General features: G+C 50.8%; 1 protein-coding gene across 1 annotated transcript; it reads right to left on the minus strand.

The window, feature by feature from the left end:
• Nucleotides 1–220: 220 nt before the first annotated feature.
• SRP68 (signal recognition particle 68) lies at nt 221–25011 on the minus strand. The gene is made up of 16 exons (XM_070392870.1): nt 24819–25011; nt 23559–23625; nt 20404–20517; nt 18506–18701; nt 17601–17683; nt 16972–17081; nt 16624–16706; nt 15608–15748; nt 9745–9843; nt 7647–7711; nt 6186–6342; nt 5284–5378; nt 4080–4209; nt 2558–2633; nt 2109–2161; nt 221–1688 (listed from the first exon to the last, which is right to left on the minus strand). Exons 1-16 carry the CDS (start codon nt 24982–24984, stop codon nt 1461–1463), a joined length of 1863 nt encoding a protein of 620 aa, XP_070248971.1. The 5' UTR covers nt 24985–25011; the 3' UTR covers nt 221–1460.
• Nucleotides 25012–26865: the final 1854 nt, after the last annotated feature.

A 26865-nucleotide genomic window follows, 5' to 3' on the forward strand; every position in this document is an offset into this window, starting at 1 on the left:
CAGGTGAGGACTGCAGCCCCGTCCCGCCCCCAGTGCTGCGGGCGCTCCTGGCGGCGGAGCACAGCCTGTGGCGGTGACCAGTCAGCTTAAGGCGGCGAGGGGGATGCGGACCCTGGACCCCAGCCCACTGGGAGCTGGAGGGCGAGGAAGGGGTGAAAGCCCCCAACTTCCCTCCGCCCCATGAGCCCCGAGTTGGGGACCAAAAACCAAGACCACAACCTACGCTCACTGTTTATATTTCAGGAGGGAGGATCCCCCAAATGGTGTGGCAGAGACCATGAAACTTTCAATTACAAAACAAAAAAAAGTTCTCTTTGACCCAAAGCAAATCCTGGGTGAGGAGAGGTCACGTGTGAGCACCTCGAGTCTGCAGTTCTGACGAGCAGCCAGGCGTCTTCCCACCACAATGTGGCTTCTGCAATTCCCTGGGAGGGAGGCCCGTCATGCCCACAGTGGGAGTCCATCTTGTAAGAACGCGCTCAGATCCTGAAGCGATCAACCTCCTCTTCAAGCTGCTCTAGTCGGCGCCAAGTCCGAACCACACTCAGCCAATGTTCCCCGTTCCCTATGGGATGTTCCCATTTCCAAGGGATTCAGAGGTTCAGGTACATCTCAGGCTTAAATCACCTAACATCCCTTCTTCCTCACATTGCCTTTGTGACTTATTAGTGACGCTATAATAGAAATAAAGAATGACGAAGGACAACACAAAGGGGCGAGAGAAACTGGTTAAACTATGGTGGCAGCTACAGACGACAGCCTGGGAACTGTAGACACTGACAGTCTTATCTCGCCTCGGACACACCCCCCGCCCGGGAGTCAGGGTCCACCTGACACACGGGTCAGGAGCACGTCCCACGGAGAGGCCGGGCCTGGGCTGAGTGGAGGCACGTGAAAAAACGGGCACAGTCTCCAACATCTTTGCCTTTTAATATAAGATTTGTTTTCATCATTTCTGACTGTAACACATTTCTTCTAAAAATAGAGCTCTTTGCTTGTTCTGAAACTTAACTTCCAGGTGGAGGTGAGGGGATGAGGCCCACCGTAACTCTGGGGAGACGCTGCCAATCGTGCGTCACAGACACACGTTTCAAGGGTTCTGGGTGCTCACGGCGAGGAGCTCATTTCTAACCCACGGCACTGAAGGGCGGGAGAGAACACCCGAACCCCTTCCGTGCCTGGTGTGAACCCCTCCCGAACACATAGCGACCGGAGGGAATCAACCACCGCACACACCCCCAGGAGCCGGACAGAGGGACCCCGCACGCCCCAGAAGACCACAGGGTGCCCTTCCCGCACGTGGTTAAGGATTAAGTCACCGACACACAAGACACAGGGACGCAGGGCTGAGGGCTCCACCCCCGCCCTGGGCCGGTGCGGGCCTGCATCTACCACCTGGAACTCGCTGGGTTTCTCACAAGACAGACCGGGTCGGATCTCCCTGCCCCCAAGGAGCCTGGTTAGCTCCTGAACCCAAAGATGCCCTTGATGTAGCCAGTGAGGCCGCTCTTGGTCTTCTGCTCCAACTTGTCCTCCAGGGGCGGGAAGGCCACGTGGTTGAGGGCCAGGTCGAAGAACAGGGGCTTGCACGGGATGGGCTGGAAGCCGGGCGGGAAGTGCACGAGGCTGGCCTGCTTGGTGACGAGGGAAGGATCCAGGCAGAATGTCTCAAACCGTTCAACCAGAGGCTGGAAGGCAAGTCAAAGGGAGGGATCGGGGTGAACCACAGACCAGCAGGGGGACTCACTGTGTGGAGCACCCAGTTCAGGGCCTATAGGTGCGACCTCACTTGGTCCCCGCTCACCTCCTGTGCCCCCATTTAAATAGCCGAGGTTAGAGAGGGGCAGGCTGGGACTGGGGTACATATGGGCCTGCCAGACGGCCAAGTCGGGACTCCCAGCAGGGGTGCTCCTCGCACCAGTCCCTAAGCTTAGGTGGGACCATCGAGATGACACCTGACAAGCTGTGCACAGGCAGCTTCCAGGTTTCTGAGTAAAAGGGAGGGAGCAGGTATGTCCTTAGGATGAGGGGTCCCCTCTACCAATGAGCGCACATCCCTAGTGAGTCAGGAGCCCGCCTTTCACTCCTCGAGAGCCCCCCAGGCTCACCGTATTGTCCTTGACTTGGGAGGCCGTCTCTGTTTGCTGGGAGTCACTTGCATCTGAAAGGTCACAGGGATTCAGTAAGGACGGGGACGTCGCAAACTCGGTCACAGCGACACCCATCACACGTGGGCTCTCGTCCAAGAGCAGAGGAGGCCAACCTGTGGGCGAGTCAGCCCTCTCCCTCCTGGGCCCAAACTCTGCTGAGCAGACGGGAAAGCCCAGACCGGGCCGCCGGCCCGGGAAGCCCGCACACTGTACGAGACACAACTAGGCAGAAGGGACAGTACGACAGTCCCTCTAGCTTCTGCCACATAATTGGATGCCTTAATGCACAGAGGTGATGGCGGGGAAAATAAGAATCTTACAGATTAACCAAGACAACCCCTTCAATCCTCACAGAGCAGTGGGGGCGGAGAGGAGCCGCGGGAGGGGCTGTGGGGGAGGAGGCTCACCCAGGATGGCCGCCGCCTGCAGAGAGCACTTCTCCGACCTCACCTGCGTGATGAGGTCCTGCACGTCGGGCAGGTCCTGCAACAAACCAGAAACCGCATAGTCACGAGCCGGCGGCCGGAGAAGCACCAAACCACCTGAGCTGGCGATGCCGCTGGTCTCAGGGGACTTTAGACTTTTGAGCACTTCTCCCCTTGAGAAACACTAGCCTGGTTCTAACAGGGAACGCTAAGCCATGGATCAGGTAATGATGCCTGGGAATGATGAGACTAATGATGTACTAATAAATGTATTTATTATACACTATAAACGCACCTGCCGTTTTATAGGTAGGACTGAAGCAGAGAGGGGCCAAGTAATGTGCCACCCACACCCCCAGGGGCTGGAAGCTGGGGCCCACCCTGGGCGTCTGGCTGGAGCACAAGGCCCTTCTCTTGCCTGGGTCTCTCACTTGGCAGTATTGACAATGACGCTATACGAGGATCCCACTGAATCCCTCGCGCCTCTATTCCCGGACACTCCCCACCCCACGGGCACATGAGATAGGATGGGCGTTTGTAAAATGTTTCCTCTCCTGGGAGGAGCCTTTGTACTGGTCTGCCTCCCATCTGGACGACAGCGCACTGTGACGCTGGTCACACTGGCCACCCCTCCTCCGCCCGCACCGTCGCCTTCCCAGCTGCTGCCTTTGCTCCAGGACCCCCAGCCCCGCTCTGTCTTCACAGACGGGCTCCCACATGCAGGTCTTGGGGAGGTGACCAAGGCACAAGCTCTCTGAAGGCAGAGACCAGGTTGATGCTGCAGCCCCACGCCGAGTGCTCTGCTGAGCAAACAGCCGGAGTCTGTGAGTACCAGCGCGTTTATTATAAACCATCGCTCACTTTTCTAAACAGTCTCTGCTCATAAAATACACACGGATTCCTCGGACCGGCCGGTGCTTCAGGAATCTCTACATCACCACAGAGTCAGGAGCTTAAACAGCCAGCTCTCTTCACATCCGTAAAATAAACCACACCACCCGGCACGCTAGGCCAGCGCGCTCGCTTGGACGCGCACCCGATTGCCTGCGGGTCGTGCTGAGATGCAGATTTCCACGCAGAGGCCGGGGCCTGAGTGCACTCCCAGCGCACGGCCAGGTGCCGCCGCCGCCGGCCCGGGCACACGGTGTGGGGAGAGGCGCCTGTCCTCAACTTGGCTGTGTGTGAAAATCACTTTAAAAACCCAAGGCTCATCCCAGATCCCACCGTTAGAATCAGAATCTCTGGGGGTGCAACCCAGACGTCCACTCTTTCCCCAGAGGCCGTAAATCAAGATCAATCCTGTAGTGTGGGGGCCGGAGAGGGATGTGACTCCAGACATCCGCTTCTAAAGACCTGCCCAGGCGCCCGCCACGCGCAGCTGTCTCAGGTTTACTTCATCCAGAGGAATGGCTTCCCTTCTTCGGACCTGGTCCTCCTCAGGCCCACAGCTCCATGGCTGACCAGGCAGGCCCACCCCAAGGACAGGCAGCCCCTAGAGACTCACCTTCAGGCTGCTCCTGAAGGCCCCGGCATCGGAACTCACTTCATCTGCATATTTCAGGACTCGGTCATACAGGACGAGGGCTTCGCTCCACTTCTTCACCAGCACATAGGACTGAGCGATGAAGAAACACCTGCGGGGAGGGAAAGGCACAGGCTGCTGGAGCACAGCTTCCCACGGGCAAGGCTTTCCTTGAGTTTAGGCTGAACTTAAACTTTTAAAATTGATTTTAGGGAGAGAGAAAGGAAGGGGGGAGAGGAAGGGGATAGGGGGAAGGGGAGGGGGCGGGGGAGAGGGAGAGGGAGAGGGAGAGGGAGAGGGAGAGGGAGAGGGAGAGGGAGAGGGAGAGGAAGATAGAAACATTGATTTGCCGTTGTATTTATTTATACATTCACTGGTGGTTGATTCTTGTATGTGCTGACAGGAGATCAAACCCACAACCGTGGCCATTCAGAACAAGGCTCTAACCAACGGAGCTGCCCGGCAGGGCTAAATGTTCAATTTGGAAACAGGTTTCTTCACCTCAGGATCACTGCCTGGAGACCCCATGTTCTCTGTCCAGGCCTGCGGGGCTGACTGCCCCTTCCCCGCCAAGGGAGGCCAGCGCAGGCCCAATGTAAACCCAGCCGGCACCGCACACCTCGGGTCACATGGCTCATCTCTGCTCACCTGTTTCAGAAACCAAGTCCCAAATCCCCTTCCTCATGGGAACCCGTCTACCGGGACCAGAGCCTGAGGCTGCCGGCCCGACAGGATGAAGGGTCCCCAGGGCCAGGAGGGGCACCCTGGGGAGTCAGAGTGCGGGGGTGTGAGGGCCAGAAAAAGAAGGGCGCCAGGTGGCCATTTTGTCCAGACCCCCTCATGCTACACAGCCCACATCCAAGTTCAAATAACAAGTCATTTAGAAAAGCGAGAAGCCCGCCTTCCCTCAGCTTCAGCTCAGGCTCTGCCTGGTTCTGCTAACTGACCCTTTTCCGGCACCGTCCCTTTTCCACGGGAGGAGGGGGAGGGGGGAGAGGGGGGAGAGGACGGTTAGTGTGTGTGCTCTCTGCCTGCCCCTAACCACCCAAGAGCAAACAAGGACCCTGGGAACCGCCAGCCACACCTGAGACTTCGCTTGAACATGCTGGGCTGCTGGCCTCTGATCACGGGCAGGTTACCCACAGCCAGCGCCCCATGTCCCGGGCAGAGGCCCGCCTGTCCGTACCTGTAGGCCTTGTACACCAGGGTTCGGAGGCCTATCTCTTTCTGGAAAGCTCTGTCGTCTTCTAAGCCCGGGAGCTGGAGCAGCTCCACCAGATTCTGCACGAGATGCACAAAGAAAGCTCTTGAGGAGGTGGCTGCGGACCAACAGACCAGCGAGGTGAAATGAAAGCCTGGGCTTCAATCCAGGGGGAGGCTGAGTCCAGTGACCTGGCAGCAGCCACACCTGTGTCACCTCCATCGTCTCTGACACCGAGGGCCACCTGCCCTTTTCGACCCAGTGCAGACCGACCCCGAGAGCCTTCTCGGAGCAGCTCGGCCAGAGGGGACGGCTCTGCCCTGCACCTTCCTTCCAGAGCGGCCCGCTCGTGTGGCGTCCACACGGACGCCTGTGTGTGTGAATGTCTCATCATGCTGCTCCCTTGCAAGCTCCCAGGGGCCGCGGCTGTGTGGCCTTGGTCTCAGGACGCGCCACAGCACGTGGGCGAGGATCACACGCAGGCAAAGTGCTCGGTGACCCCTTGGGCTCCCTGTCTTTGCACATCAACACGTCTGAGTATCAGGGTCACAGCCCTAACCGGGTGGCTCTGCTGGTTGGAGCATTTGTCCCCAACACCAAAAGGCGGCGGGTTCAATTCCCGGTTGGGGCACAAGCGGGAGGCAGTTGGCAGATGTTTCTCTCTCTCTACACCCCCTTCCTCTCTCGAAAATCAATTTTTAAAAATAGTAAATAAATAAATAAATGCTGAGGGCACAGTCACTGAAGTGGTACAAGACCTCTCTCTCCTGTCTTTTACCAAGACCCTCACAGCTGCTGGTTGTCACCACCATTTCACTATGTAAAGCGAAGGCACTTGGTGTCCAGCACATGCCCAGGCCAGGCCCGTGCCCCGTCCTCCAGGTCACCTGCAGAATGATGTCGTAGAGCCGGATCAGGTCCTGGGGCCGGGCCGAGCGCTTGCTGTCATCCTCCGGCTGTGGCTGCAGCAGGGCCCTCTGCAGCCCTTTCGCCATGTTCTCGTTGCGCTTGATGGCCGTGGACAGCTTGATGTAAGTCAGGTAGCTGGAATGCAGCACATGTCAGCTCAGGTTACGCCCAGGACACTGACGTTCTGAGAAGAACCTCAGGTCGGGGGACCTAGGGGAAGCGTGGGGTGAGGGCCTGTCCTCAAGCCCTCAGTGCTGGCTGCCGCTCAGGGGCAAACAGGCAGGGGGCCAGCCTGAGTCCACTTGGCAGAATTTATATTAGTCTCAGTTATAGTCTCTGTTTCTTCCTTTAAGGAGCGCAGAACTACTAGTCCCAGAGGCAGTCCTCACGAAGACCACGGAGAGCAAGCCCGTTCCTGGACCAGGACTGGCTCACGCCTGGCCCACACTCACACTACAGCAAGCATGTCAAACGAGGCATGCGGCCCGCCGGCTGCGGGTGTGACGTGCTTGCACTACAGGGAGGCATGTTTCCATGACGGCTTCCCTCAGAGAGTGAGGGATGTCGCTCCGGATGGCTGTGCAGGTGGCATGTCCCGGAGACTGTGCCTGGGGCCTGCTCACTTTAACCGAACCACCTGGTGAGGCCCTTTAATAGCTGGGTTAACAGGTAGCCATTTAGAACCTGGTAAGAAGTGTTCAGGCCTTGAGGTCCCCATCCTCCTCCGGCAGAAGCCGGGAGGCATCCTGGGAGAGGACACCAGAGGCCTGGGCCGGGCACAGGCACGGCTGCGTCAGGGACTCTGTAATGAACCGGGGACCACAGGCCTGTCAGTCTGAGTGCTGACTGGCCTCCTAGCCTCCTTCACCCACTCAGCTTCCGGAACAAGAGCAGCCAGGGATGTTCTGGGGATCCGACCTGCCCAAGACAAAACCCTACAAGACTGGAGCCGGGTCCACGGTGGAAGGACAGAATCGGAACGCCTGCCTACAGAGAAGCCCAAAGCTGACGAGCCCCGTGCAGTACGCAGAGCTGCCACCAGACAACCACACGCTTCACAGGAGGGTCGAATCAGACATTTAAACTCTAACAAGACAGAAGAGGTCAAAACCAAGAAGGAAAACAAGCAACTTAGAAGAACCTGACTTTGCAGGGAGCAGAAAACCTAAAAACATGATTATTAATAACCCACGAGAGACAGAGGAGACTTCCTGATCACAAAATTAGAACGAGAGACTGACTTTTAAAATCAACATTCAGAGAACACAATCAGCCCTTAGAAATGACATGAGAGCAGAAGTGAGAAAGCCACACAGGAGTCGGAGGGGAGGGAAGTATCCTCACTCCCCGGGTGAGGAGGGGAACAACACACACAGATCACACATGCTCTCGTTCCAATGATGCATTCACAGCGCTTGCAAGCAAACGTCACAGCTCACCTGTGCAGGTACTGAAGGTTAGAGACCTTCCCCGACTCCCCGTCCAGGCTGAAATCTCGCTGTTTCTGCAGAAAGTGAAAGAGGCACAGATCACACAGCTGGCCTTCCCTGGGCTCTGGCACCTCATTCCATGTGTGGCCCCAGCGCCCTGGAAGGCTCCTCAAACAGCAGCTCTACTGGCCATGTGCTCGGCCACAGGGTCACTCAGTGGCCACTGGCACCTGGAAACGGGACTTGAGTGAGAGGAGAGAATTCAGAGTAAGGCCAGCAAGACTTCCTCTCCCGAGCCAGACCCCGGCACTAACGCAAGGCAGACAGCCCACGTCCATGGCTCCAGTTAGGGTCTGGGCCTTCGACCCGAGTTGGGCCCCTTGTGCTGTCAGCGCCTGCCTTGTGTGCTTGGCTGAATGATAACCCCAAAGGTGTCCACGTCCCAACTCCGGAACCTGTGAAGCGGTTCTCTCACATGGCGGGAGAGGCATGAAGAGGTGGTGAAGTTAAGAGCTTTTTGATTAGCCTAGAATATCGGGGCTCCAATGCAATCCAGGCTCCTTATAAGCGGGAGGCAGGGGAGTTGGTGATACAGTGAGACAGAGGCAGAGGTCAGAGAGAGCTTTGAAGATGGAGGAAGGGACCATGAGCCGAGGAATGCAGGTGGCTTCTAGAAGCCAGAACATGCATTCTCAGGAAAACTAGAAGTGAGTTCTCCCCTAGGATCCTCCGAGCTTCCAAAAGGAACCCATTTAGACTTCCAGCATCCAGAACTGTTAACAAATCTGTGTGGTGAAAGCCGCCGAGTGTGAGTTAATGCTACAGCAGCAATGGGGCCGAATGCACCTTGGTGTCACCATATTCCTATCTGGGAGGTGTCCCTCGACTGCTGTGAATTCCAGGTGAAGATGGAGGCTGGGGCTCTGTATGTACCTGTTAAGTGCATGAAGGGAAGGGCAAAAGCAGCTTCATGGGAAAGGGACAGGTGGCCACAGCCTAACACATATTTATTGAACATTTTATACCCAATGTACTGTGACATATGCTGAAGAAAATATATTGTTGCTTTTATGATGCTTACAATCTTGAGGAAAATAAAATGAAAAGGTAAATATAAAACAACACACCAAATGTTAAATGGCAATTCTTGATTAACTATCGAACATTTAGATACGTAGAAAATGAAGAGGTCTTTGTGGGCGAGGAGGGTGTAGCAGGCTTCTCAGAGGTGGTGAGCTGTGATCTGGCCGTTGCAAACAGGCGTGTGTGGAGTGTGAGAAGGGAGCGGAAGGATGAGCAGGTGGAGGAGGGGAAGGCGTGCACGAGGTGCGAGAGGCATGTGAAGGTGACGGTGAGCAGACAGCGGAGGCAGAGGGCTCCGAGGGAAGCAGCACAGCTCAGGGCTGGAAGAGGCTGGGACCAGCGGCGGGGAAGGCTCTACACCAGCTCAGGGAGTCGGCACTGTGTCTGCGAGGCCACGGTCTCTAAGTGTGGTGCACACAACCTGAAGAGTCCGGACTAAGGAGAAAACTAGATCTTTTTCTAATTAAAAATTTTTTTTAATGCATTTTATATATTACAAATCACCTGACTAATAAGGTATGTAATTTACAAACAAACACATCAGCGGTAAATGCTCCATGTGACTCATGGGTGGCCACCAGCATAAGCATTTGGAGCCCCTGCTCTAGCCCGAGAGGAATCGCGACACTGATTAGAAACAGGAGCGGCAGGCCAGCGGCGAGAACTGCACAGGGAGAGGAAGCAGGGTGTTTGGTGACGGGAAGGAAGAGGCACCATGGTTGTGAGGTTTCCCAGACGCTGAATGAACCGCAGTGATTTTATTAAAAAAGAGCGCGCTGGAGAGGTCTCCCTGGAGAGATGAATTTGAGAGCAAAGGCCTAGCAGGTAATAGCGGAAACCATGAGGAGAAGCAGGAGAGAGGGAGCTCCTCAGCCTGATGGAGCCCACAGGCTTCTGTTGCTTGTCAGCCGAGCTCCCCCCAAAACAACAGTGGCTGAGAGTCAATGCACTCAGTCCCCCGGGACCCCACCTGGGCATGGGCCCCAGGAGAGGAGCAAGAGCCGCCCTCAGCTGCTGGTCCTACCTGGTCCGGCTTCAGCTCTTCCCGAACGGCCTGGATGGCGTCCCGACACTCGCTGAGCATGGATTCAAACAGGCGCTCCTTGGTCTCTTCACTCTCAGCCTGAACAAAGGCAGAATGAGGCACTGACTCTCCTCTGAGTAAGCACAGTGTTCTGATGGGGCGGGGGGGGGGGGGGGGGTGACAGCGCTTCGATTCCCCCCATTACACAGCCAATAAAAAGTGCCCCAACCAGAGAGCTTTCAGCTGTCACTATTCTGCACCACGTAAGCTCTTTCTGGGAGTCATCGTCACTCTTTAGTGGAAACAGGAATCCTATGTATAGAAAGTGCGCATACTGAGAAGCACCCGTCCAACCACCTGAAACTGTCTGTCAGGCAACAGATGCTTCAAACTGTTTCTGATCACAGAACCTCTGCACTTCCCTCCAACGCTCCCCCTCTGCTGAGCCTGCACCGGCCTCCCTGGGGGCCTTACGGACCAGATCTGGGCGCTACTCCTTCACACTGAAGCAGGCCAGAGGTTTCTTTCCCCTTTTCCTTCCAGAACAAACGGCCTTGAACCCCACTGGGTGCCAGCAGAATTACCCCTCCGAACGTAACCAACAGACGTGCTGACACTGGATTGCGTTTAGGTGCGAGCAAGTGGATAACTGTACTGAGCGACACCCATCAGACATGGTTTCTCTTGCACATCACACCGGTTCTCTTCAGCACCGAGATGCTGCCCTCGGACAGTCCACATGGCTCTGCTGAGAGCCTTTCTGGGCAGACAAGGTGGACAAGCCTGCTCTCCATGACAGTCTCTCACAGCACAGGGCGTCACCCACTGCTCGCCAGCGGGGAAAAGGGAAGGTGATTCATTAACTGAATGAATACCTGCCACACCACATTACTGTCTAAAGAATCCGACTGAGCAGGTGGGAACGGGCGAAAGAAAGGCAGAAAGGAGGTGACTTGTGTTACTGGCAGACCCACTGTGACACGAAAACATCAACATTCCATTATCGTGTTTGATTTCCACAGAAACTAACAGCCGACTGACCTGAGAAAGCCCAAAAGAAAAGCCGGTACTGCCCACTCCTGTAAGAGATGGCTGGGAGGGGTTTAGAGAAAAATCTTTTCTTCTCGTAAGAGCGCTTATGTTTTTCCTAGTTTTCAGTGAGTTACCCAACATAAATCAAACATACTTTCTATTTATAAGTCACTTGACTCCCCTGTTGTTCCCTGACTTGGGAACAACCGGGGACAGTCCTTCTATAAATCTACACAGGCCAGCCCGGCCACCAGCCACTCGCTGGGACCTAGAGCAGCCTGTCCAATGGAGGGTCAGCCGTGAGGCAAACGCCCGTACGCCGTCCATACGGCAGGTGGTGGCCACAGGTGACTACTGAGCACCTGAAGTTCTCATCAACTTAAGCTGAGCCACGTGTTCTAGCGGCCGCAGTCTGCACAGTGGGGCTCTGGAGAAACACACTTCATACAAAGCACTCGCCAGCACCTCAGGTTACAGTCTCTTTGTAACTATTTAATCCAACTTGCTGGCCAGTTTTCTTTTTTTTATATATATATATACTAGAGGCCCAATGCACAAAATTTGTGCAAGGGGCTCGGCCCTCGCAGCCCCAGCTTTGTCTGCAAGGTTGTCCTGACAGTCGTTCCACTGTTTGGCTGATTTGCATATTACGCTTTTATTATTATAGATATATTTTATTGATTTTTTACAGAGAGGAAGGGAGAGGGATAGAGAGTTAGAAACATCGATGAGAGCGAAACATCGACCAGCTGCCTCCTGCACGCCCCCCACTGGGAATGTGCCCGCAACCAAGGTACATGCCCTTGACCAGAATCGAACCCGGGACCCTTCAGTCCGCAGGCCGCTCTATCCACTGAGCCAAAGCGGTCAGGGTGCTGGCCAGTTTTCTAAGTAAAACTCCTGTGGAACCGGGCAGCCGTACAATCGTTTAATTGGAGTAAGATTTGTGAATAGACTTGGCAGCAGCCACACCGAGCAGAGCCGCCTGCTCAGCAGCAGGGTGAGCTCCCGCTCTAGTCCGATACCAGGCAACCCAGCAATTACGCCACCAACACCCTTCTAAAGACGGCAGGGTTCGCGGTTGGGACAATGGGTGTGTAAGTCAGAAAAGGGTCACCTTCGTTTTACCGGCCGCACAGGCTCCGTCGCCCTCCTGCAGGGAGGGTCACATAGGAAATGAAAACACCGCTGAGCTCTTCACTGCACGGGTCCCTCCACTCCCCGGGGAGGCGGCGCCTCTGCATCAGGCGCTGAGCAGAGCGAGGCGCCCCCTGGGACTGTTAGGAAGGGGGAGACCACAACGAAGGGGAGAGCCGATCTGAGGGGAGGACGCCGGTCAGCGGGGCACAGTGACCGGAGACCACTCCTCTCTGGGCGGGCAAATGTCTCCAAACAGGAGGCTTTCAGCATGTTTCATTTTCACACTTTTATTCTATGAACCTATCTTGGAGGCTAAGATCATCTGAGAGGACAAAGGAACAAGAGAGGCCTCTCTACACGGAGAGCGGGGTCCTCAGAACGCACATGCAGACCTCCCAGCTCTGCGGCTGAACCAACAGGTGCTCCCAACACGTGGCAACTCCCTGCCTAGGAACGAGGGGGGCCTGCGACCCAGAGCCACCTCAGGCCCAGGAGGGTTACTCACTAGCCCTGTGCGTATATTCCAGATCAACTTCAAGCGTCCCAGGACGTGGCTTGAGGTCACCTCTCCTGGCTCACTGGTACAGAGCAAACCAGCTGCTGTGTGTCCTGAACTAGTGACACCCCCCCCTGCCCCCGCTATTAAAAACAGACCGTTTTCACTTGCCTCCAAAAACTGCTGGAAGGTGGTGGTGTGACTAAGAGACAAACAAGGCAAGTCTGACCACATTCCCCACCACACCCATGGGAGAACCGGGGGACGGAACCACACCTCACCCAGCCCACTGAGGTCTAGAGAAAACTAGGGATGTCTGGTAAAGGGGATTTTAAGAGAGCAGAATAAATGGTCTCCTTCCCACTCAAACATTAAAATATTATCCGAGATGAAGAGCCCTCATCTCCAAGGTGTGAAATGTCCTCACTCGGTCTAGTTTAGCCGAAGCTGAATTATTACACAAATAGTAACCACAGCTGAGAGTCATCCAACCTGAGCTGTGAGACCTGCCCTCCCTCCCAAACAGCTGCCTCACAACCGGCCACAGGGACAAGTCCGCGGTGACCCATGTGACTGGAACCCCATAGAAGTAAGTTATAAAGGGAGGCGACATGAAAGACGTGAAGATTTAAAGCTTGGCTGAGACTCAGGATTTTGCAACTGGATTTTGGCAGCGGATTCACTCTCAGCTCCAGTCTTTTCAGTCCAATGTCTCGTCTCCCTGAATTATTTCTTCCTCCCATGCTTTTCAGTAAGCTGCTGTTTCAGTACTGAAGTCCTAAAAGCCTGGCCAAGCAAGCGGTGAACGGGGACCCCTGAATTCTGCATCCCAGCTCCTGAGGGTGGCAAACACCCGTGCAGGAAGGTCAGGACACACCGAGATGAAGAGCCCTCATCTCCAAGGTGTGAAATGTCCTCACTTGGACTAGTTTAGCCGAAGCTGAATTATTATACAAATAAGGCAAAGCCCTCCCCAACCACAGGTTTTTAGTCTCTATGTGTAAAAAACAGGAGAAAGATAAGTTCTACCACGTGGGAGACCTGCCTCCCCGACTAACCGGCCGCATGGAGACGATGCCTTTGCCAAGGAGCTGGTTTCACCCCCGGCTGTGCCTACTCGAGCCTCTCCCAGGCCCAGGATGCTGCTGTGTGCGCTGGGTGACATACAGCAGCGACTCACCAAAGCCAAGGACACGGTCCTGTTCCCAGCCCCCTGTGACTCTGACAGGACATGTGGGAAAGGCCAAGGAACATGAGGGGAGCCAAAGGGCCTGGACTGAAAGGCCAGGCTCCCCTCTCTCTGTGGCTGGAAGTGACACAGCTCCGAGGCCCGTTTCCCATCTGTAAACGAGCGCTGCCCACCCTGTGGGTTGAAAGACAACAGGCAGAAGCACTGAGCAGTGTGTCTGGGACAATAAGGAAGACGATCACCCTCCTCTGCTCCCCTGTGGGTCTCTGGCCAGGTGACCACCAGGCATTTTTTTAAGTTTTATGAAATGATTGATAAGAACATGAAAAATCTTTACAAAATGTGAATAAACACAGGATATAAAATCAGATCTCAGTGTAATTCCAACCAGTAAAAAGTATACCTCATGAGTACAAGGAAGACTTGTACGCCGATTTCCTTTTTATTATAGTGAAATATCAATGGAAGTGAGTGGAACGTGAGACAGATCACTCTCTTTAAAACATCATTTATATTTTCTAGACCTTAAACTGAATCATTTTTAAAACTTAATAAATGTTAGCTTTTCTTGTCCTTTATCTGATATATGTCTATGGCTCGATCCTAGGAGCCCCCATTGAATTTGCCCTGTGGGCCTCCCCCACCCCATTCGAGCCAGAACTCCTGCCTGGCTGTCACCGACGGCAGTTCTTTTCTTCCCGCATGTGTCACTTTAAAACAAAACCATTAACCCGATCACATAAGCTAAACGGCGGTGCTCCCAGAGCCCTAGTCCAGAAGAGATACTGCCACACTCCAGTGCAAGGAAATGCTCTCAAAGTGTTTGTCAGTCTCCTAGTTTAAGGGGAAAAACTTCCAAGCCCTGTTCTAGTCTTCTGTCCTTCAGCAAATAAAGGAAAACTCGAGAGGCAACACGTAACGCAGAGGCACAAAGAGATTCCACCACTGAAAGCTGTCCTCAAGTCCAAGGAGCTCTTCTGGAACAAGTCACTGGGAAGACCGGAGGCTTCAAACAGCCCATGGGAACAACTGACAAAGCACCCGACATGCAAGTCACTCGGGGTCCCCGCTGCGGGGAGTCTCAGGAAGGGAACACCAGGGCCTTGGTTGGGGAGGTGGCGGACGTGCTGAGCGGCCTGGCTTTTCTTTTTAAAGATGCTCTTCGCTGCAGATGGAGGAGGAGTCCAAAAAGGGCCTAATCACTGTGCAAACCAAGAGCCCAGGTTCTCATCCCCTGAAACCCACTTGGTTGTTTACACCCACAAACAGGCCACAATTATGTCAGCCAGCGGCTCTGCATGAGTACTACACAGACCGCACATCAACAAGATATTCTGGTTCAGCGAGGCTCTCCTTAGAAAGCCAGGAACAGGAGGCTGCCCTTCAGGCTGGAAGGCTAGGGGAGAGGTCACAGAGAGGAAAGCGACAGTGAAGCCGCTGCTCCACCTGCTGGGCCCAAAGCCACCCCTACCTGCGGCCGGCCTCTCCACTGCTGCCAGGTGTATGCTGATGGCTGTCGCATCAGTGTCTTTGCCCTTTACACATGATATCTCCTCTATAAACTTAGCTTTTAAAGTAATTTTATTCAAGAGGGTGCATCTTGAGACCGTTATCAAATACCCAACAGCATTAAGGTAAGTTTTTGTAATAGATACAGAGGCAGAGAAGCATCGAACAGACTGTCAAACTACAGCGGAAAGGCTGGGGAGGGTTGGGGGTTGGGGGGTGGGGGTGAGGGGTAAGAGATCAACCGAAGGACTTGTATGCATGCATACGAGCATAACCAATGGACGCAAGACACTGGGAGGGGAGTGAGGGCATGTGCCGGGGGGTAGGGGAGGCCAGGGGAAGGTCAATTGGGAAAAAAAAAGGAGACATATGTACTACTATTTGTAATACTTTAAACCATAATAATAATAAAAAAGATAAGTTTTTGTTTTGTGACTTTAAACACACAAACACACACCGCTTCAGAAACATGCAGGAGAGAGGAGGGTGCTTCCTACCTGGGCGATGGCCGCCTCGTTGTCAGCCAATCCCAGTAAAAAGATCCGCACTTTGTCGATCTTGACTGGGACCGTCCTCCCCCTCCACTCCACTTCGCTCATGGTGGCCGCCTGTTTGGCTCGAGTCTGAGTGATCAATGCCTAGAAAGTAGTATCAGAAAGTTAAAGTTTTAACTGATGGATATGAGTGACCAAGGGGAAATAAATAGAAATTAGTATGTGTCTCTTTCTATAGCCAACATATTATACCTTATAGACTACACACAAATTTATATTTGAATTCCTCCTGGGATAATGTATCTTGGCGTACAGAAACTCAAATACTAAAAAGACATCACAGAAGGTTAAAAAGACCATCACTGAGTTCTGATAAGGGGGTAAAAGGAGGAAAGCATATGTCATACACAAGCAGAAATGTAAATTAGTAGAAACAAAATATTTATCAATATGTATCAAAAGCTTCTAAAATATTTCATTACACTTTTAGAAATTTATCCTAAGGAAATAATTAAGAATACATACAAAAACTGGGGACACAGATATTCATGGTAATATTGTTTAGCACTTAGTAACACTGAAGTGGTCAAATAAAACAGGCCTAAAGGAGTACCAGGTGGCCATCAAAAGATGATGTAGAAGGTATTTACTGAACGGGAAAACCATATGTGACATATTGTAAAAAAATGTTACTAAACTGCACACTGAGATCCCATTTTTAAAACATACGCCTTTTTCCTACACATACAAAAGTCTGTGTGTGGCAACGCACGTGACCTTATTTCCCCCATCTTTTGTATTTCCTACTTTGTCTATGAGCCTATGTTGCTTAGAAAATAAATGTAACAGGCAAAGAACTTGAATACTTAAAAATACTAAATGAAAAGTTTCTTGCTTAAAAAAGATAGAAATATGCATATACTAATAGCAATTATATTAGGTGATGGGATTATGGACTACTTTTTTCTGGACTTTTTAAAATCAAAGACTTTTCACAAAAAACGTACACACTAGATTACCTCCAATTTTTCAGCCAGGAGCCCCTCGGTGCCCCCAGACCTGAGTCTCATCTGCATGAGTTCATTGATAGCTGACTGGTCCCCTGAGAATGAGAGGAAAACGGTGAAGGGACTGGTCTGTTCTCTCCAAAACCACGAGGTTCAACTCCCACAGGAAGGGGCGCTCCCTGGGCCAGCGCCTGCAGTCACTCCAGTCCTTGCCCGGAGCTCATGGGGCACAGGAGACGCAGGGTGGAAGCCAAGCAAGGCACGGCCTCCTGCGATTCTGAGCTGAACTGACTGACAGTCCCACCTTTTCGGAGATGGACCACCCGCCCCCACCGGGGCTCGCCCTCCGCAGCCCCTCACCGATGTTGTAGGCACAGTAGCGGATGTTGGGCGAGATCTCCTCCACGCGCTGGTTGTACAGCACGGCCTGCTCCTCTGTGAAAGCACTGGCGAGCTTCTCGTAGATAGTTCTGCGAGGGAAGAGCACCGGTCTCACAGCAGCCTTATTTTATTTTAAATATATTTTATTGATTTTTTACAGAGAGGAAGGGAGAAGGGGAGGGATAGAGAGTTAGAAACATCGATGAGAGAGAAACATCGATCAGCTGCCTCCTGCACACTCCCTACTGGGGATGTGCCCGCAACCAAGGTACATGCCCTTGACTGGAATCGAACCTGGGACCCTTCAGTCCAGAGGCCGACGCTCTATCCACTGAGCCAAACCGGTCAGGGCGAGCAGCAGCCTTATTTTAACACAATGAGCTCACAAGCAACACGCTGGCTAAAAACAAAGCACGGCACTTTGAGGCCTTCTCCCAGCTACCAGAACGGCCATGTTCTGAGAGTGAATGAGAATAAGTAACATTTCTAAGGGAAGAGAAACAAGAAACTGTACCAACTTGCACAGAAACAATCATCACCTGATCTGCAGCTCGAGGCGGGGGACGACCTAGAGTGAAGCTGGCAGAGCCTTGGAGCGGAGGACTTACTTGCACTTGTTAAAAGCCTCGATGGCAGCTTTCCACTCCTGATGCTCAAACCGCAGCATCCCTGCGAGGTACGCCGTGTAAGCCTGGAGGCGGCAGGGAAAGAGAAACTGCTTCAGCGCCCGAGCACCAGTGTAAGAGCCCGACCTCCTCTATGTCCTGCCAACTTGGGTTTCCAGAATACAGATGTTCAGGCTGACTTTAAAAGAGAACAACTTCTCACTAATCCAATGTGATACACAGGTAATTTGTTATGATTCATTTACTTCCCAGGAGAGAACTTCAAAATAAAGGAATTGGTTGTCTTCATTTTACTTAAAACCAGCTTCTGGGCTATAATGTAAGTATCAAAAGGTGACTGTAAACTTGCAATATCCATCTCTTTTAAATAAATGCATTTTTTAAAATTACTACTTTGTGAACGCTTCCAAATAGAAGATGAAAAGTTTCCATTTACATATCAAAACAAACATGAGCTTTCGTTCAAAGTGAGGGCCAATTATTAAAAACCAAAAGCTCAAAAACAAGAGATGCCGCCCTGGCTGGGTGGCTCGGGTGGTTGGGGTGTCATCTCATGCACCAAAGGCTGCAGGTGTGGGTCCCCGTCAGGGCACATACCCAGGTTGTGGTTTGATCCCCGGCCAGGATGCATATGGGAAGCAACCAATCACTTTCACATGTTTCTCTCTCTTCCACGCCCCTCCCCTTCCTCTCTCTAAAATCCATAAACATATCCTCGGGTGAGGACTAAAAGGAGATACCAACCTCACCTTGAAAAACCAAAACCAGTGTTTTGCCTCTCCTGACCATCCATGTGTAACCAAGGAACCCTGTTCTGTGGACCTGTGTTCTGTGGAGTCACGTCTCCCGTCTGCACAATAAAGCAAAGCTGAGGCTAAGACACTAACCTGAGCCTCCAACTTGGTCTTGGCATCCACGCGATTGCTCTCACACAAGCGCTCCAACTCCTCGGCATGCTTCACGGCTTTGCGGAGGCGAGACAACAAGTGGAACCGTTTTCGGGGTTCAGTGTTGGCTTCCTGTTTGAGCTGCATGGCATAGCTCCAGGCCCTTTCAGCATCCATCAGAACCAGCAGCAAATACCTAAACCAGAGACAGGAGCGAGCGAGCTGAACAGGCAAGGCCAGGAGCACAGACTCAGGCATTCTCCGAGGCACCACCTGCGGCCTCGCAGCCTCTCCCACGCTCCCTGGCTCTCCTCCTGACTACTCTTCTCACAGCAGCAACCATGACTCCAAAATCCGCATCTTGGACTGAGGCTCCCGACTCAGGCTCTTCCTCGGGTTTCTTCTTTTATTTTTATTTTTCTAAATATATTTTTATTGATTTCAGGGTGGAAGAGAGAGGAAGAGATAGAAACATCAATGATGAGAATCATTGATCGGCTGCCTCCTTCACGCCTCCTACTGGGGATGGAGCCCACAACCTGGGCACGTGTCCTTGACCAGAATCGAACCGGGGACCCTTCAGTCCGCAGGCCAACGCTCTCTATCCACTGAGCCAAACCAGCCAGGATCATCTCAGGTTTCTAACCAACACCAGATACTTTTTTTAAAAACTATATTTTATTGATTTCTTACAGAGAGGAAGGGAGAGGGATAGAGAGTTAGAAACATCGATCAGCTGCCGCCTGCACACCTCTTACTGGGGATGTGCCCCCAACCAAGGTACATGCCCTTGACCCGCATCGAACCTGGGACCTTTCAGTCCACAGGCCGATGCTCTATCCACTGAGCCAAACCAGTTAGGGCAACACCAGATACTTCTTATTGAAAAGCCTGCTCCCACCTCAATGGCAAACCTAGACTGACCCCTCCCAAATTCCAGCAAATAGAGACTGTCCAGGCACACAGTCTGGCCTCACCTTTGAATCCACATCTCTCTTATCCCAACCCAGTTAGAAACCAGAGCATTAGGAGGCGATACATTGAGCCCGGTGGGTGTGGCTCAGTGGACTGACATCATCCCATTCACAGGAAACTCCTTTGTAAAGGGCCCAATATTTCAGACTCTGTAGACCATATGGTCTCTGTCACAATTACTCTGTTATGGTAGCACAAAGCAGCTGGGAACAATACTGAGCGAATGATGTGGCTGTGTTCCAATAAAACTTTATTTATAAGGACAGGTGGCAGGAGGACCAATCTGGCCCACAGGCTGTAGCCTGAGGAACTGACCTGAGGCCTCCGGTACCTGTGCCTGGCAGGTTACTCCTGCGCAGCATGACGCAGGGTGCATGCAGCACTGACACACGGGGCTCATCTGTAGTAACGTGTGTGCGGCCAGATTCCATCTAAGATCTACTGACTGAAGCACGCACTTCAACACTAAGTTTGCACTCCAGAAACCTTTCCCAGCGCTGGTTAGATTTTAATCACCGACTTTAACGTTACCATCCACCACAGTTTTTGAACAAGTTCTTGAACCTTATTACAACACAGCAATAGTAAAAACGCCCACTCCACAGAGCTGCTAAAAAATCACATGAACCCTCGCTGGTTTGGCTCAGTGGAAGGGCGTTGGCCTGCAGACTGAAGGGTCCCAGGTTTGATTCCGGTTAAGGGCACGTGCCCGGGTTGTGGGCTCGGTCCCTAGTAGGGGGCACGCAGGAGGCAGCCGATCAATGGCTCTCTCTCATCATTGATGTTTCTTTCTCTCCCTCTCCCTTCCTCTCTGAAACCAATAAAAATATATTTTAAAAAATCACATGAGACAATGAAACAGTTTGGCACAATGTCTGGCACATTGTAAAAGTACTGAGCATCCAGCACTGAGCCGTCAGTACCTGTTATCAGTCAGAAGATCTTCAGTTACTTTTTTCCCCGTGAATTTGTGTCTGTTCCCCATCTTGAAGTTGAGTGTTTTCCGGAGACGCCTTTGTCTACGGGAACAGTAGCCCCTGTAAGAAACCACAAACAAGTCACTCAGACACTCTGACAGTACATTCAACAGTAGGTTCTATAATGAGGTAAGGCCACAGGTTGAACATGTTCTACTTATGGTTTCTATAGCCACCACACAGCGTCTTGCAAACATTCGCTGAAGTAAAACAAGCAGGGCAGTCTGACTGCATCACAGAAGACAGAGAGACAGAGGACACAGTGCCCATTCTCAAAGGACCCAGCCTCTAGTTGGGAGGGTCACGCAGATAAAATGGCAACCAAGAAAACACATGCAAGCTGGATGTCAAGGACACAGTCGTCATCCCCTCCTCGCTGACACTGCGCTGGAGTGGACTGATGATGGGCTTTGGAAGAATGAGCAGGATGCCTGTCTCACTAATATAAACTCCTTTAGTGCAAAGATGACTGTATTTTCAAATTTCTAAGCACAGTGCCTAACATAAAGATGCACAGTAAAATATTTTGACTAAATTAGTGTAAAAATATATACAAAATTTTACCAACCCTTAATCAAATAATATAGCACATAATTTACAATACAGAATAATATTTAAATGATACTGTGGTATCTTAGTCCTAAAGCTACCAGGGTATAGCTTATTAAAAAAAAATAACAGTCTGGCTGAATCTATAAACTAGATCTTCTCCCTCAATTCATAATTTTTGCTTTAATTATCACTTATCCTTTTACATAAAAATCAAATGGAACACTCATACTTTATGGGGAGAAATATAATTTGCTAAGAATTTTCTGGCAATTTGGATACATTTATCATGATCCTTAAAAATTTTCATACTCCCTGAACCAACAGTTTACTTCTATACTATTCTATACCCAAGAAATAATCAGAAATACAACAAGGGCCGTAACCGGTTTGGCTCAGTGGATAGAGCGTCGGCCTGCGGACTCAAGGGTCCCAGTTCGATTCTGGTCAAGGGCATGTACCTCAGTTGCAGGCACATCCCCAGTGGGGAGTGTGCAGGAGGCAGCTGATCGATGTTTCTCTCTCATCGATGTTTCTGACTCTCTATCCTCTCCCTTCCTCTCTGTAAAAAATCAATAAAATATATATATTTTTTAAAAAGAAATACAACGAGGTTTGAACAGATTCATGGGAACAAAAATTTTAAACCTAAAAAACTGGCAATTATATATGTAACCAATTCCAAGGAAAAGGCAAATAAATTATTGTATACATATACACTGGGTAATATTGCAACTTATAAGAATCATGTGCCGAAACTGGTTTGGCTCAGTGGATAGAGCATTGGCCTGCGGACTGAAAGGTCCCAGGTTCGATTCCGGTCAAGGGCATGTACCTGGGTTGCAGCACCTCCCCAGTAGGAGGTGTGCAGGAGGCAGCTGATCAATGTTTCTCTCTCATCGATGTTTCTAACTCTCTCTCTCCCTTCCTCTCTGTAAAAAATCAATAAAATATATTTAAAAAAAAAAAAAAAAAGAATCATGTGTGTAGAACATTTTTATAGGCAGGGAGAAATACATACAATATAATATTCAGCCAAAAGGCAGGATACACATTTGTATATACAATATGAGCAAGTGCATATGGAAAAGTGCATAGAAAAGGACTAGAAAACCAAAAACACTATTTTGTGGGCACACATATACAAATGTATTTATGTATTTAAAGACATAAAAATGACTGAAAGGTACACACTGATGTCAATTTTATGTTATGTATATTTTTACCACCAAAAAGCCAATTAAAATGCAATATTGGCCTGGCCAATATTGGCTCAGTGGATGAGCATCGACCTATAATCAAGAGGTAACCAGTTTGATTCCCAGGCAGGGGCACATGCCTGGGTTTCGGCTTGATCCCCACTAGGGGGTGGGCAGGAGGCAGCCAATAGATGTTTCTCTCTCATCGATGTTTCTCTCTCTCCCTCTCCCTTCCCCTCTCTACAATAAATAAAAACATATTCTTTTAAAAAATGCAATACTGAATAAAATTACTAGAAAAAAAACACAAGTGGGAACAGAGCAGAAAGTTGATCACTGCAATACATGTGTGATGAGTTAATTATACTATCAACCCTACATTTGTTTTTGGAAATTTTCTTAATATCTAAAAACAAATCAAGTGATAAAAATCTGCTGTTTGCCAAGACCGGTTTGGCTCAGTGGATAGAGCGTCGGCTTGCGGACTGAAGGGTCCCAGGTTCGATTCCGGTCAGGGGCATGTACCTGGGTTGTGGGCACATCCCCAGTGGGAGATGTGCAGGAGGCAGCTGATCGATGTTTCTCTCTCATCGATGTTTCTAACTCTCTCTCTCTCTCCCTTCCTCTCTGTAAAAAATCAATAAAATGTATTTAAAAAAAAAAAAAAATCTGCTGTTTAACTCTTCAGTGGCTCCCCGACACCTAGATGAACACCTGAAGGAGCTTAGCCTCCAGGACCCTCCACACTCCGTCCTGCCACTTCCTCTCCTGCCCCAGCCTGCTGCCCTGCACCATAAAGCTGATTCCTCAGAAGCTGAGATTAGTGTTTCTGTAGCACTTTTGACAATCAGGTAGCCAAAGCCTGTATCTACAATATAGAAACAGTTGGATATTTCTGCTTTCAAAGTACTGAACTGTATTACACATTAGGCATCTATTGTATTTTTTAGACTCGTATTAAATGTTTTTCAACTTGCAGGCTGTTATAAAAATGAATGAGAACGAATCACAATGCCGGAAATTCCCCTTCTATGTTTAAAATACTGTAAAGCTTTGCATTTAACCAACACTACACAATATGACTAAGTTAAAAAATAATGATGACCATTAACTGCTTATTAATTTCAGCAGAAGCCCCCAATGTATCTGCACTATTGTGAGGCAAAACGGATAAAAAGATTGGCTCTTTTTATTCATAATAAAACTTTAAATTTGAAAATTAAGTATCTTTTGAGGATCCAATGTAAGTTCAGAGCTAGAGTTTCTAGGTATACTTTCTGATATCACCAAGTAGGATATTAACAAGGGCAAGCTAAGCTGAAAATTCCACAATGACTTGCACACGATACTAACCTGTACCTCTGAAAATCTCCATGCCGCAAGCCGTGCTGCTGCTGGGATTCCTTAATAATCTGAAGAACTAGAGCCACGGTTAAGGAAAAGCTTACAATGGCAGGAACCCAACTAGATCAAAACATGTCCCCATTAGTCTGTATTTGTAGCAAACCACGGCATATTACACATTTCTGAAATGCTTTAGCCAGTGAAACCATGTTCAATAGCTGTCTTGCCAGAGGACAGGGCTAAGGGCATAGAAAAGCGGATTGCCTTCACTATTTCTCCCTTCACACTGAAAAAGGCGGCCATTGCTAGCCATTACCGATCACTGAACCCCAACAGCGTCAGGAAGGCTGCTGGATTCTAAGTGCTGACTGTGAGTGGGCTGGTTCCCACTGAGTTACACCTGGACCCAGTCACGTCCGCATTCCAGCAGGTTCGGGCCGGAAGTGACGTGTATCCCTCCCCACTGGCATCGCCTCCTCCACCTGCCAAACCGAACTTTCCTCACCAGCTGTGATGCTGCACGCGCCTCGGATTAGCACCTGCCAACCAAACCAGGCCCCCGTTTGGATAAAGAGACTGAAGTCTTTATTTTAAAAGAACAAGCGCTGACCAAATTCTCCTTTTTAAGAATCGTAAAATAGTTTAAGGTCGTGTACCCAACTTTAGAAAAGTCCAATGGCCTTTATCTACAACTTTCGTTTTCTTTCCCCAGTTTCCTCAACGCTTCTCTATGGCTGTATTTTTTTTAAAAAAATATTAAAAATTAAAAGGAGTATTTTAATAACCAAAAAGGGACGAGGAGGTACAAGGTCCGGAGTAAAATCAGGGAGTCCTAACACCCATCTGGAATCGCACCTCCAGTTCAAAAACTCCAACCCCCTGAAAACCGTAACTGTGTCCAGACGTCAAGCTCCTTGTGTTATTTCAGAGACTCCGCTACCTGCTTCGCGCTTGTTACTTCGTTTCAAAAAGCCACACGCTGGTGTCACCAGCACTCAGGTGCGATCCCGCGCGATGCAGACTGGAAACCCACTCCTCCGGCGCGTCTGCACGTGACAGAAAACGCCCACCGACCTATTAAGAAAGCTTCGCCGCGATGGTTCGCGTTCACAACAGGCCACACGCTTTCCCTCGGAGCATCAAGCTTTAAGCTTTGCCTTCGCACCCAGGACATCAAGCTGCGATGCCTACTCCCCATTCCCCGCCCGCCCGCCCGCCGCCCGATCGACACGTAGTCATTCCCCGTCGGGCCCGATTACTCCGGGATACTCTCCAAGCTCAGGCTGTCCCCGAACTCCTTGTTGGCCTTCGATCCGGCCGAAGGGCGCTCGTTTTCCTTGTTTTCTTCTCCCCCGGCACCGCGTCCACCGCCGCTACTGCCGCTGCCGCCGCAGCCGCCGCCGCCGCCACCGGGAACCTGTTTCTCAGCAGCCATCTTGCCCCAGTGCCGCAGAGCAGGACGGGATAGAGGAGGCGAGACGACCGCGGCGGGAGAGAGCGGGCCCTGCCAGGCAGAGGCTGATGGGATAGCGGCGGACTCCCCTCGCCCTCCCGGCCCTCAGGAGGCAGCCACTTGTTGCAGGGCCTCTGGGGTGGGCTCGGATGAGTCTTTACAATATGATGCTCACTGAGAGAAGCCACGCAAAAGGCTGTCTATTGTAGAGGTCCATTTACATGCAATGTCCAGGGTAGGCAATCCTATAGAGACAGAAAGTAGTGGTGGCCTCCGGCTGAGAGTGGGGGTGGAGATTGGAGACTAATGGCGAAAAGGGTAGAGGTTTTGGGGGGAGGAAAGAAAATGTTCCAAAATGGATCGTGGCGGTTGTACGATTCTGGATGTAATTAAAACAAACAAAGACTTTAAATGGGTAAATTGCATGGTCTGTGAAATATATTTCAATAAAAAAATATTTTAAAGTCAGATTGGGTTAGTCAAAACTTTCCAGTGGCTCCTCATTTTTCTCAGACTAGAGCTACAAGCAACCGTCCTTACAATGGGAAACAGCCCTGCATGCTCTGCCTCTTACGTCCTCTCCCGCCAATGTCCTTCCAGTCCATTCAGCACAGTCACACCAGCCTCCTTGCTTAGGGGCCCAGGCCCATGCCTGCTGCAGGGCCAGCACTGGCTGTCCATCCGGAATGCTCTTCTCCTAGACATCTACTGATCTAGCTGCCTCACTTTGTTCAAGTCTTTTTTTTTTATATAGATTTTTTTTTCTGATTTCAGAGGAAGGAAGAGGGAGAGATAGAAACATCATTGGTGGGAGACAATCATTGATCAGCTGCCTCCTGCATGCTCCACACTGGGGATGGAGCCCGCAACCTGGGCATGTGCCCTGGCTGGGAATTGCACCGTGACCTCCTGATTCATAGGACCACACTCAACCACTGAGCCACCTGGGCTTTACTCGTTCAAATCTTTACTCAAATGTCACCTTCCTAATGAGGTCTGCCTGACCACTCCATTTTAGATTGCACCATTACCACTACCCCTGTACTCCAAATTCTCTTATTCTAATCTACTTTGCCTGCAAATACTTATCAACTTGGACTACATTAATAATTGACTTGAGTTATGTTGTGTATTGTGCATCTCCCCTGCTAGAAAGGATGCTCACGGAGGGCCTTGGTCTTTGCAGAACTCACTGGTAGATCCCAAGGACCCAGAACAGTGCCAGGAGTGGAGTAGGTGCTTAATAAATACTGAATAAATGAATGACAAGCATCTCATAAACACGAACTATTATTATTTTCCTATTCAAACAAAAGGCAGACAGTGCAGGGGTGTGAATAAGGATTTCCTACCCACAGGAACAGGTAGCTGGGTTCCTGAGGCTGAGATCCTGGGGGCTGGAGGGAAGAGGGAAAAGAATGGTCTTGACTGAGAGCCAACGAACAGGGCAGGGGAAGGAGAAGCAGAGATCAAGCTACAGAGGTGGGAGGTGGTGCTTTTCACACCCAGAGACGGGGGGGGGGGGGGGGGGGGTTAAATCCTATAGAAACAGTAATAGCTGCACGTCACAAATGCTTGATGACTAATACATCAAAATTAAAAACAAACATCTAAGTTTTATTGCAACTTAAATGCCCTCCTAGCCATCTAGGCAAAGGCTGCTGGTGCATGGAACTCTGCTACTTTATATATTCATTTAAATATATTTTTATTGATTTCTGAGAGGATGGGAGAGGGAGAGATGGAGAAACATCATTCATGAGAGAGAATCATTGAATGGTTGCCTCCTGCATGCCCCCCACTGGGGATCAGCCGCTGCAACCCAGGCATGTGCCTTGACCAGGAATGGAACTGTGACCTCCT

Source organism: Myotis yumanensis, unplaced genomic scaffold (genome assembly GCF_028538775.1).
Source record: "Myotis yumanensis isolate MYYU_CA2020_CCGP unplaced genomic scaffold, mMyoYum1.0.hap1 SCAF_16, whole genome shotgun sequence".
Lineage (NCBI taxonomy): Eukaryota > Metazoa > Chordata > Mammalia > Chiroptera > Vespertilionidae > Myotis > Myotis yumanensis.

Coding starts and splice junctions, on each gene's coding strand:
- SRP68 (XM_070392870.1), bottom strand. CDS start 24,984: ATGGCTGCTGAGAAACAGGTTCCCGGTGGCGGCGGCGGCGGCTGCGGC. Junction 18,702..20,403: donor GATCTTCTGACTGATAACAG/GTACTGACGGCT, acceptor TCTCTGGTTTAG/GTATTTGCTGCTGGTTCTGA. Junction 2,634..4,079: donor CCTTCAGGAGCAGCCTGAAG/GTGAGTCTCTAG, acceptor GGTTTGTTGCAG/GACCTGCCCGACGTGCAGGA.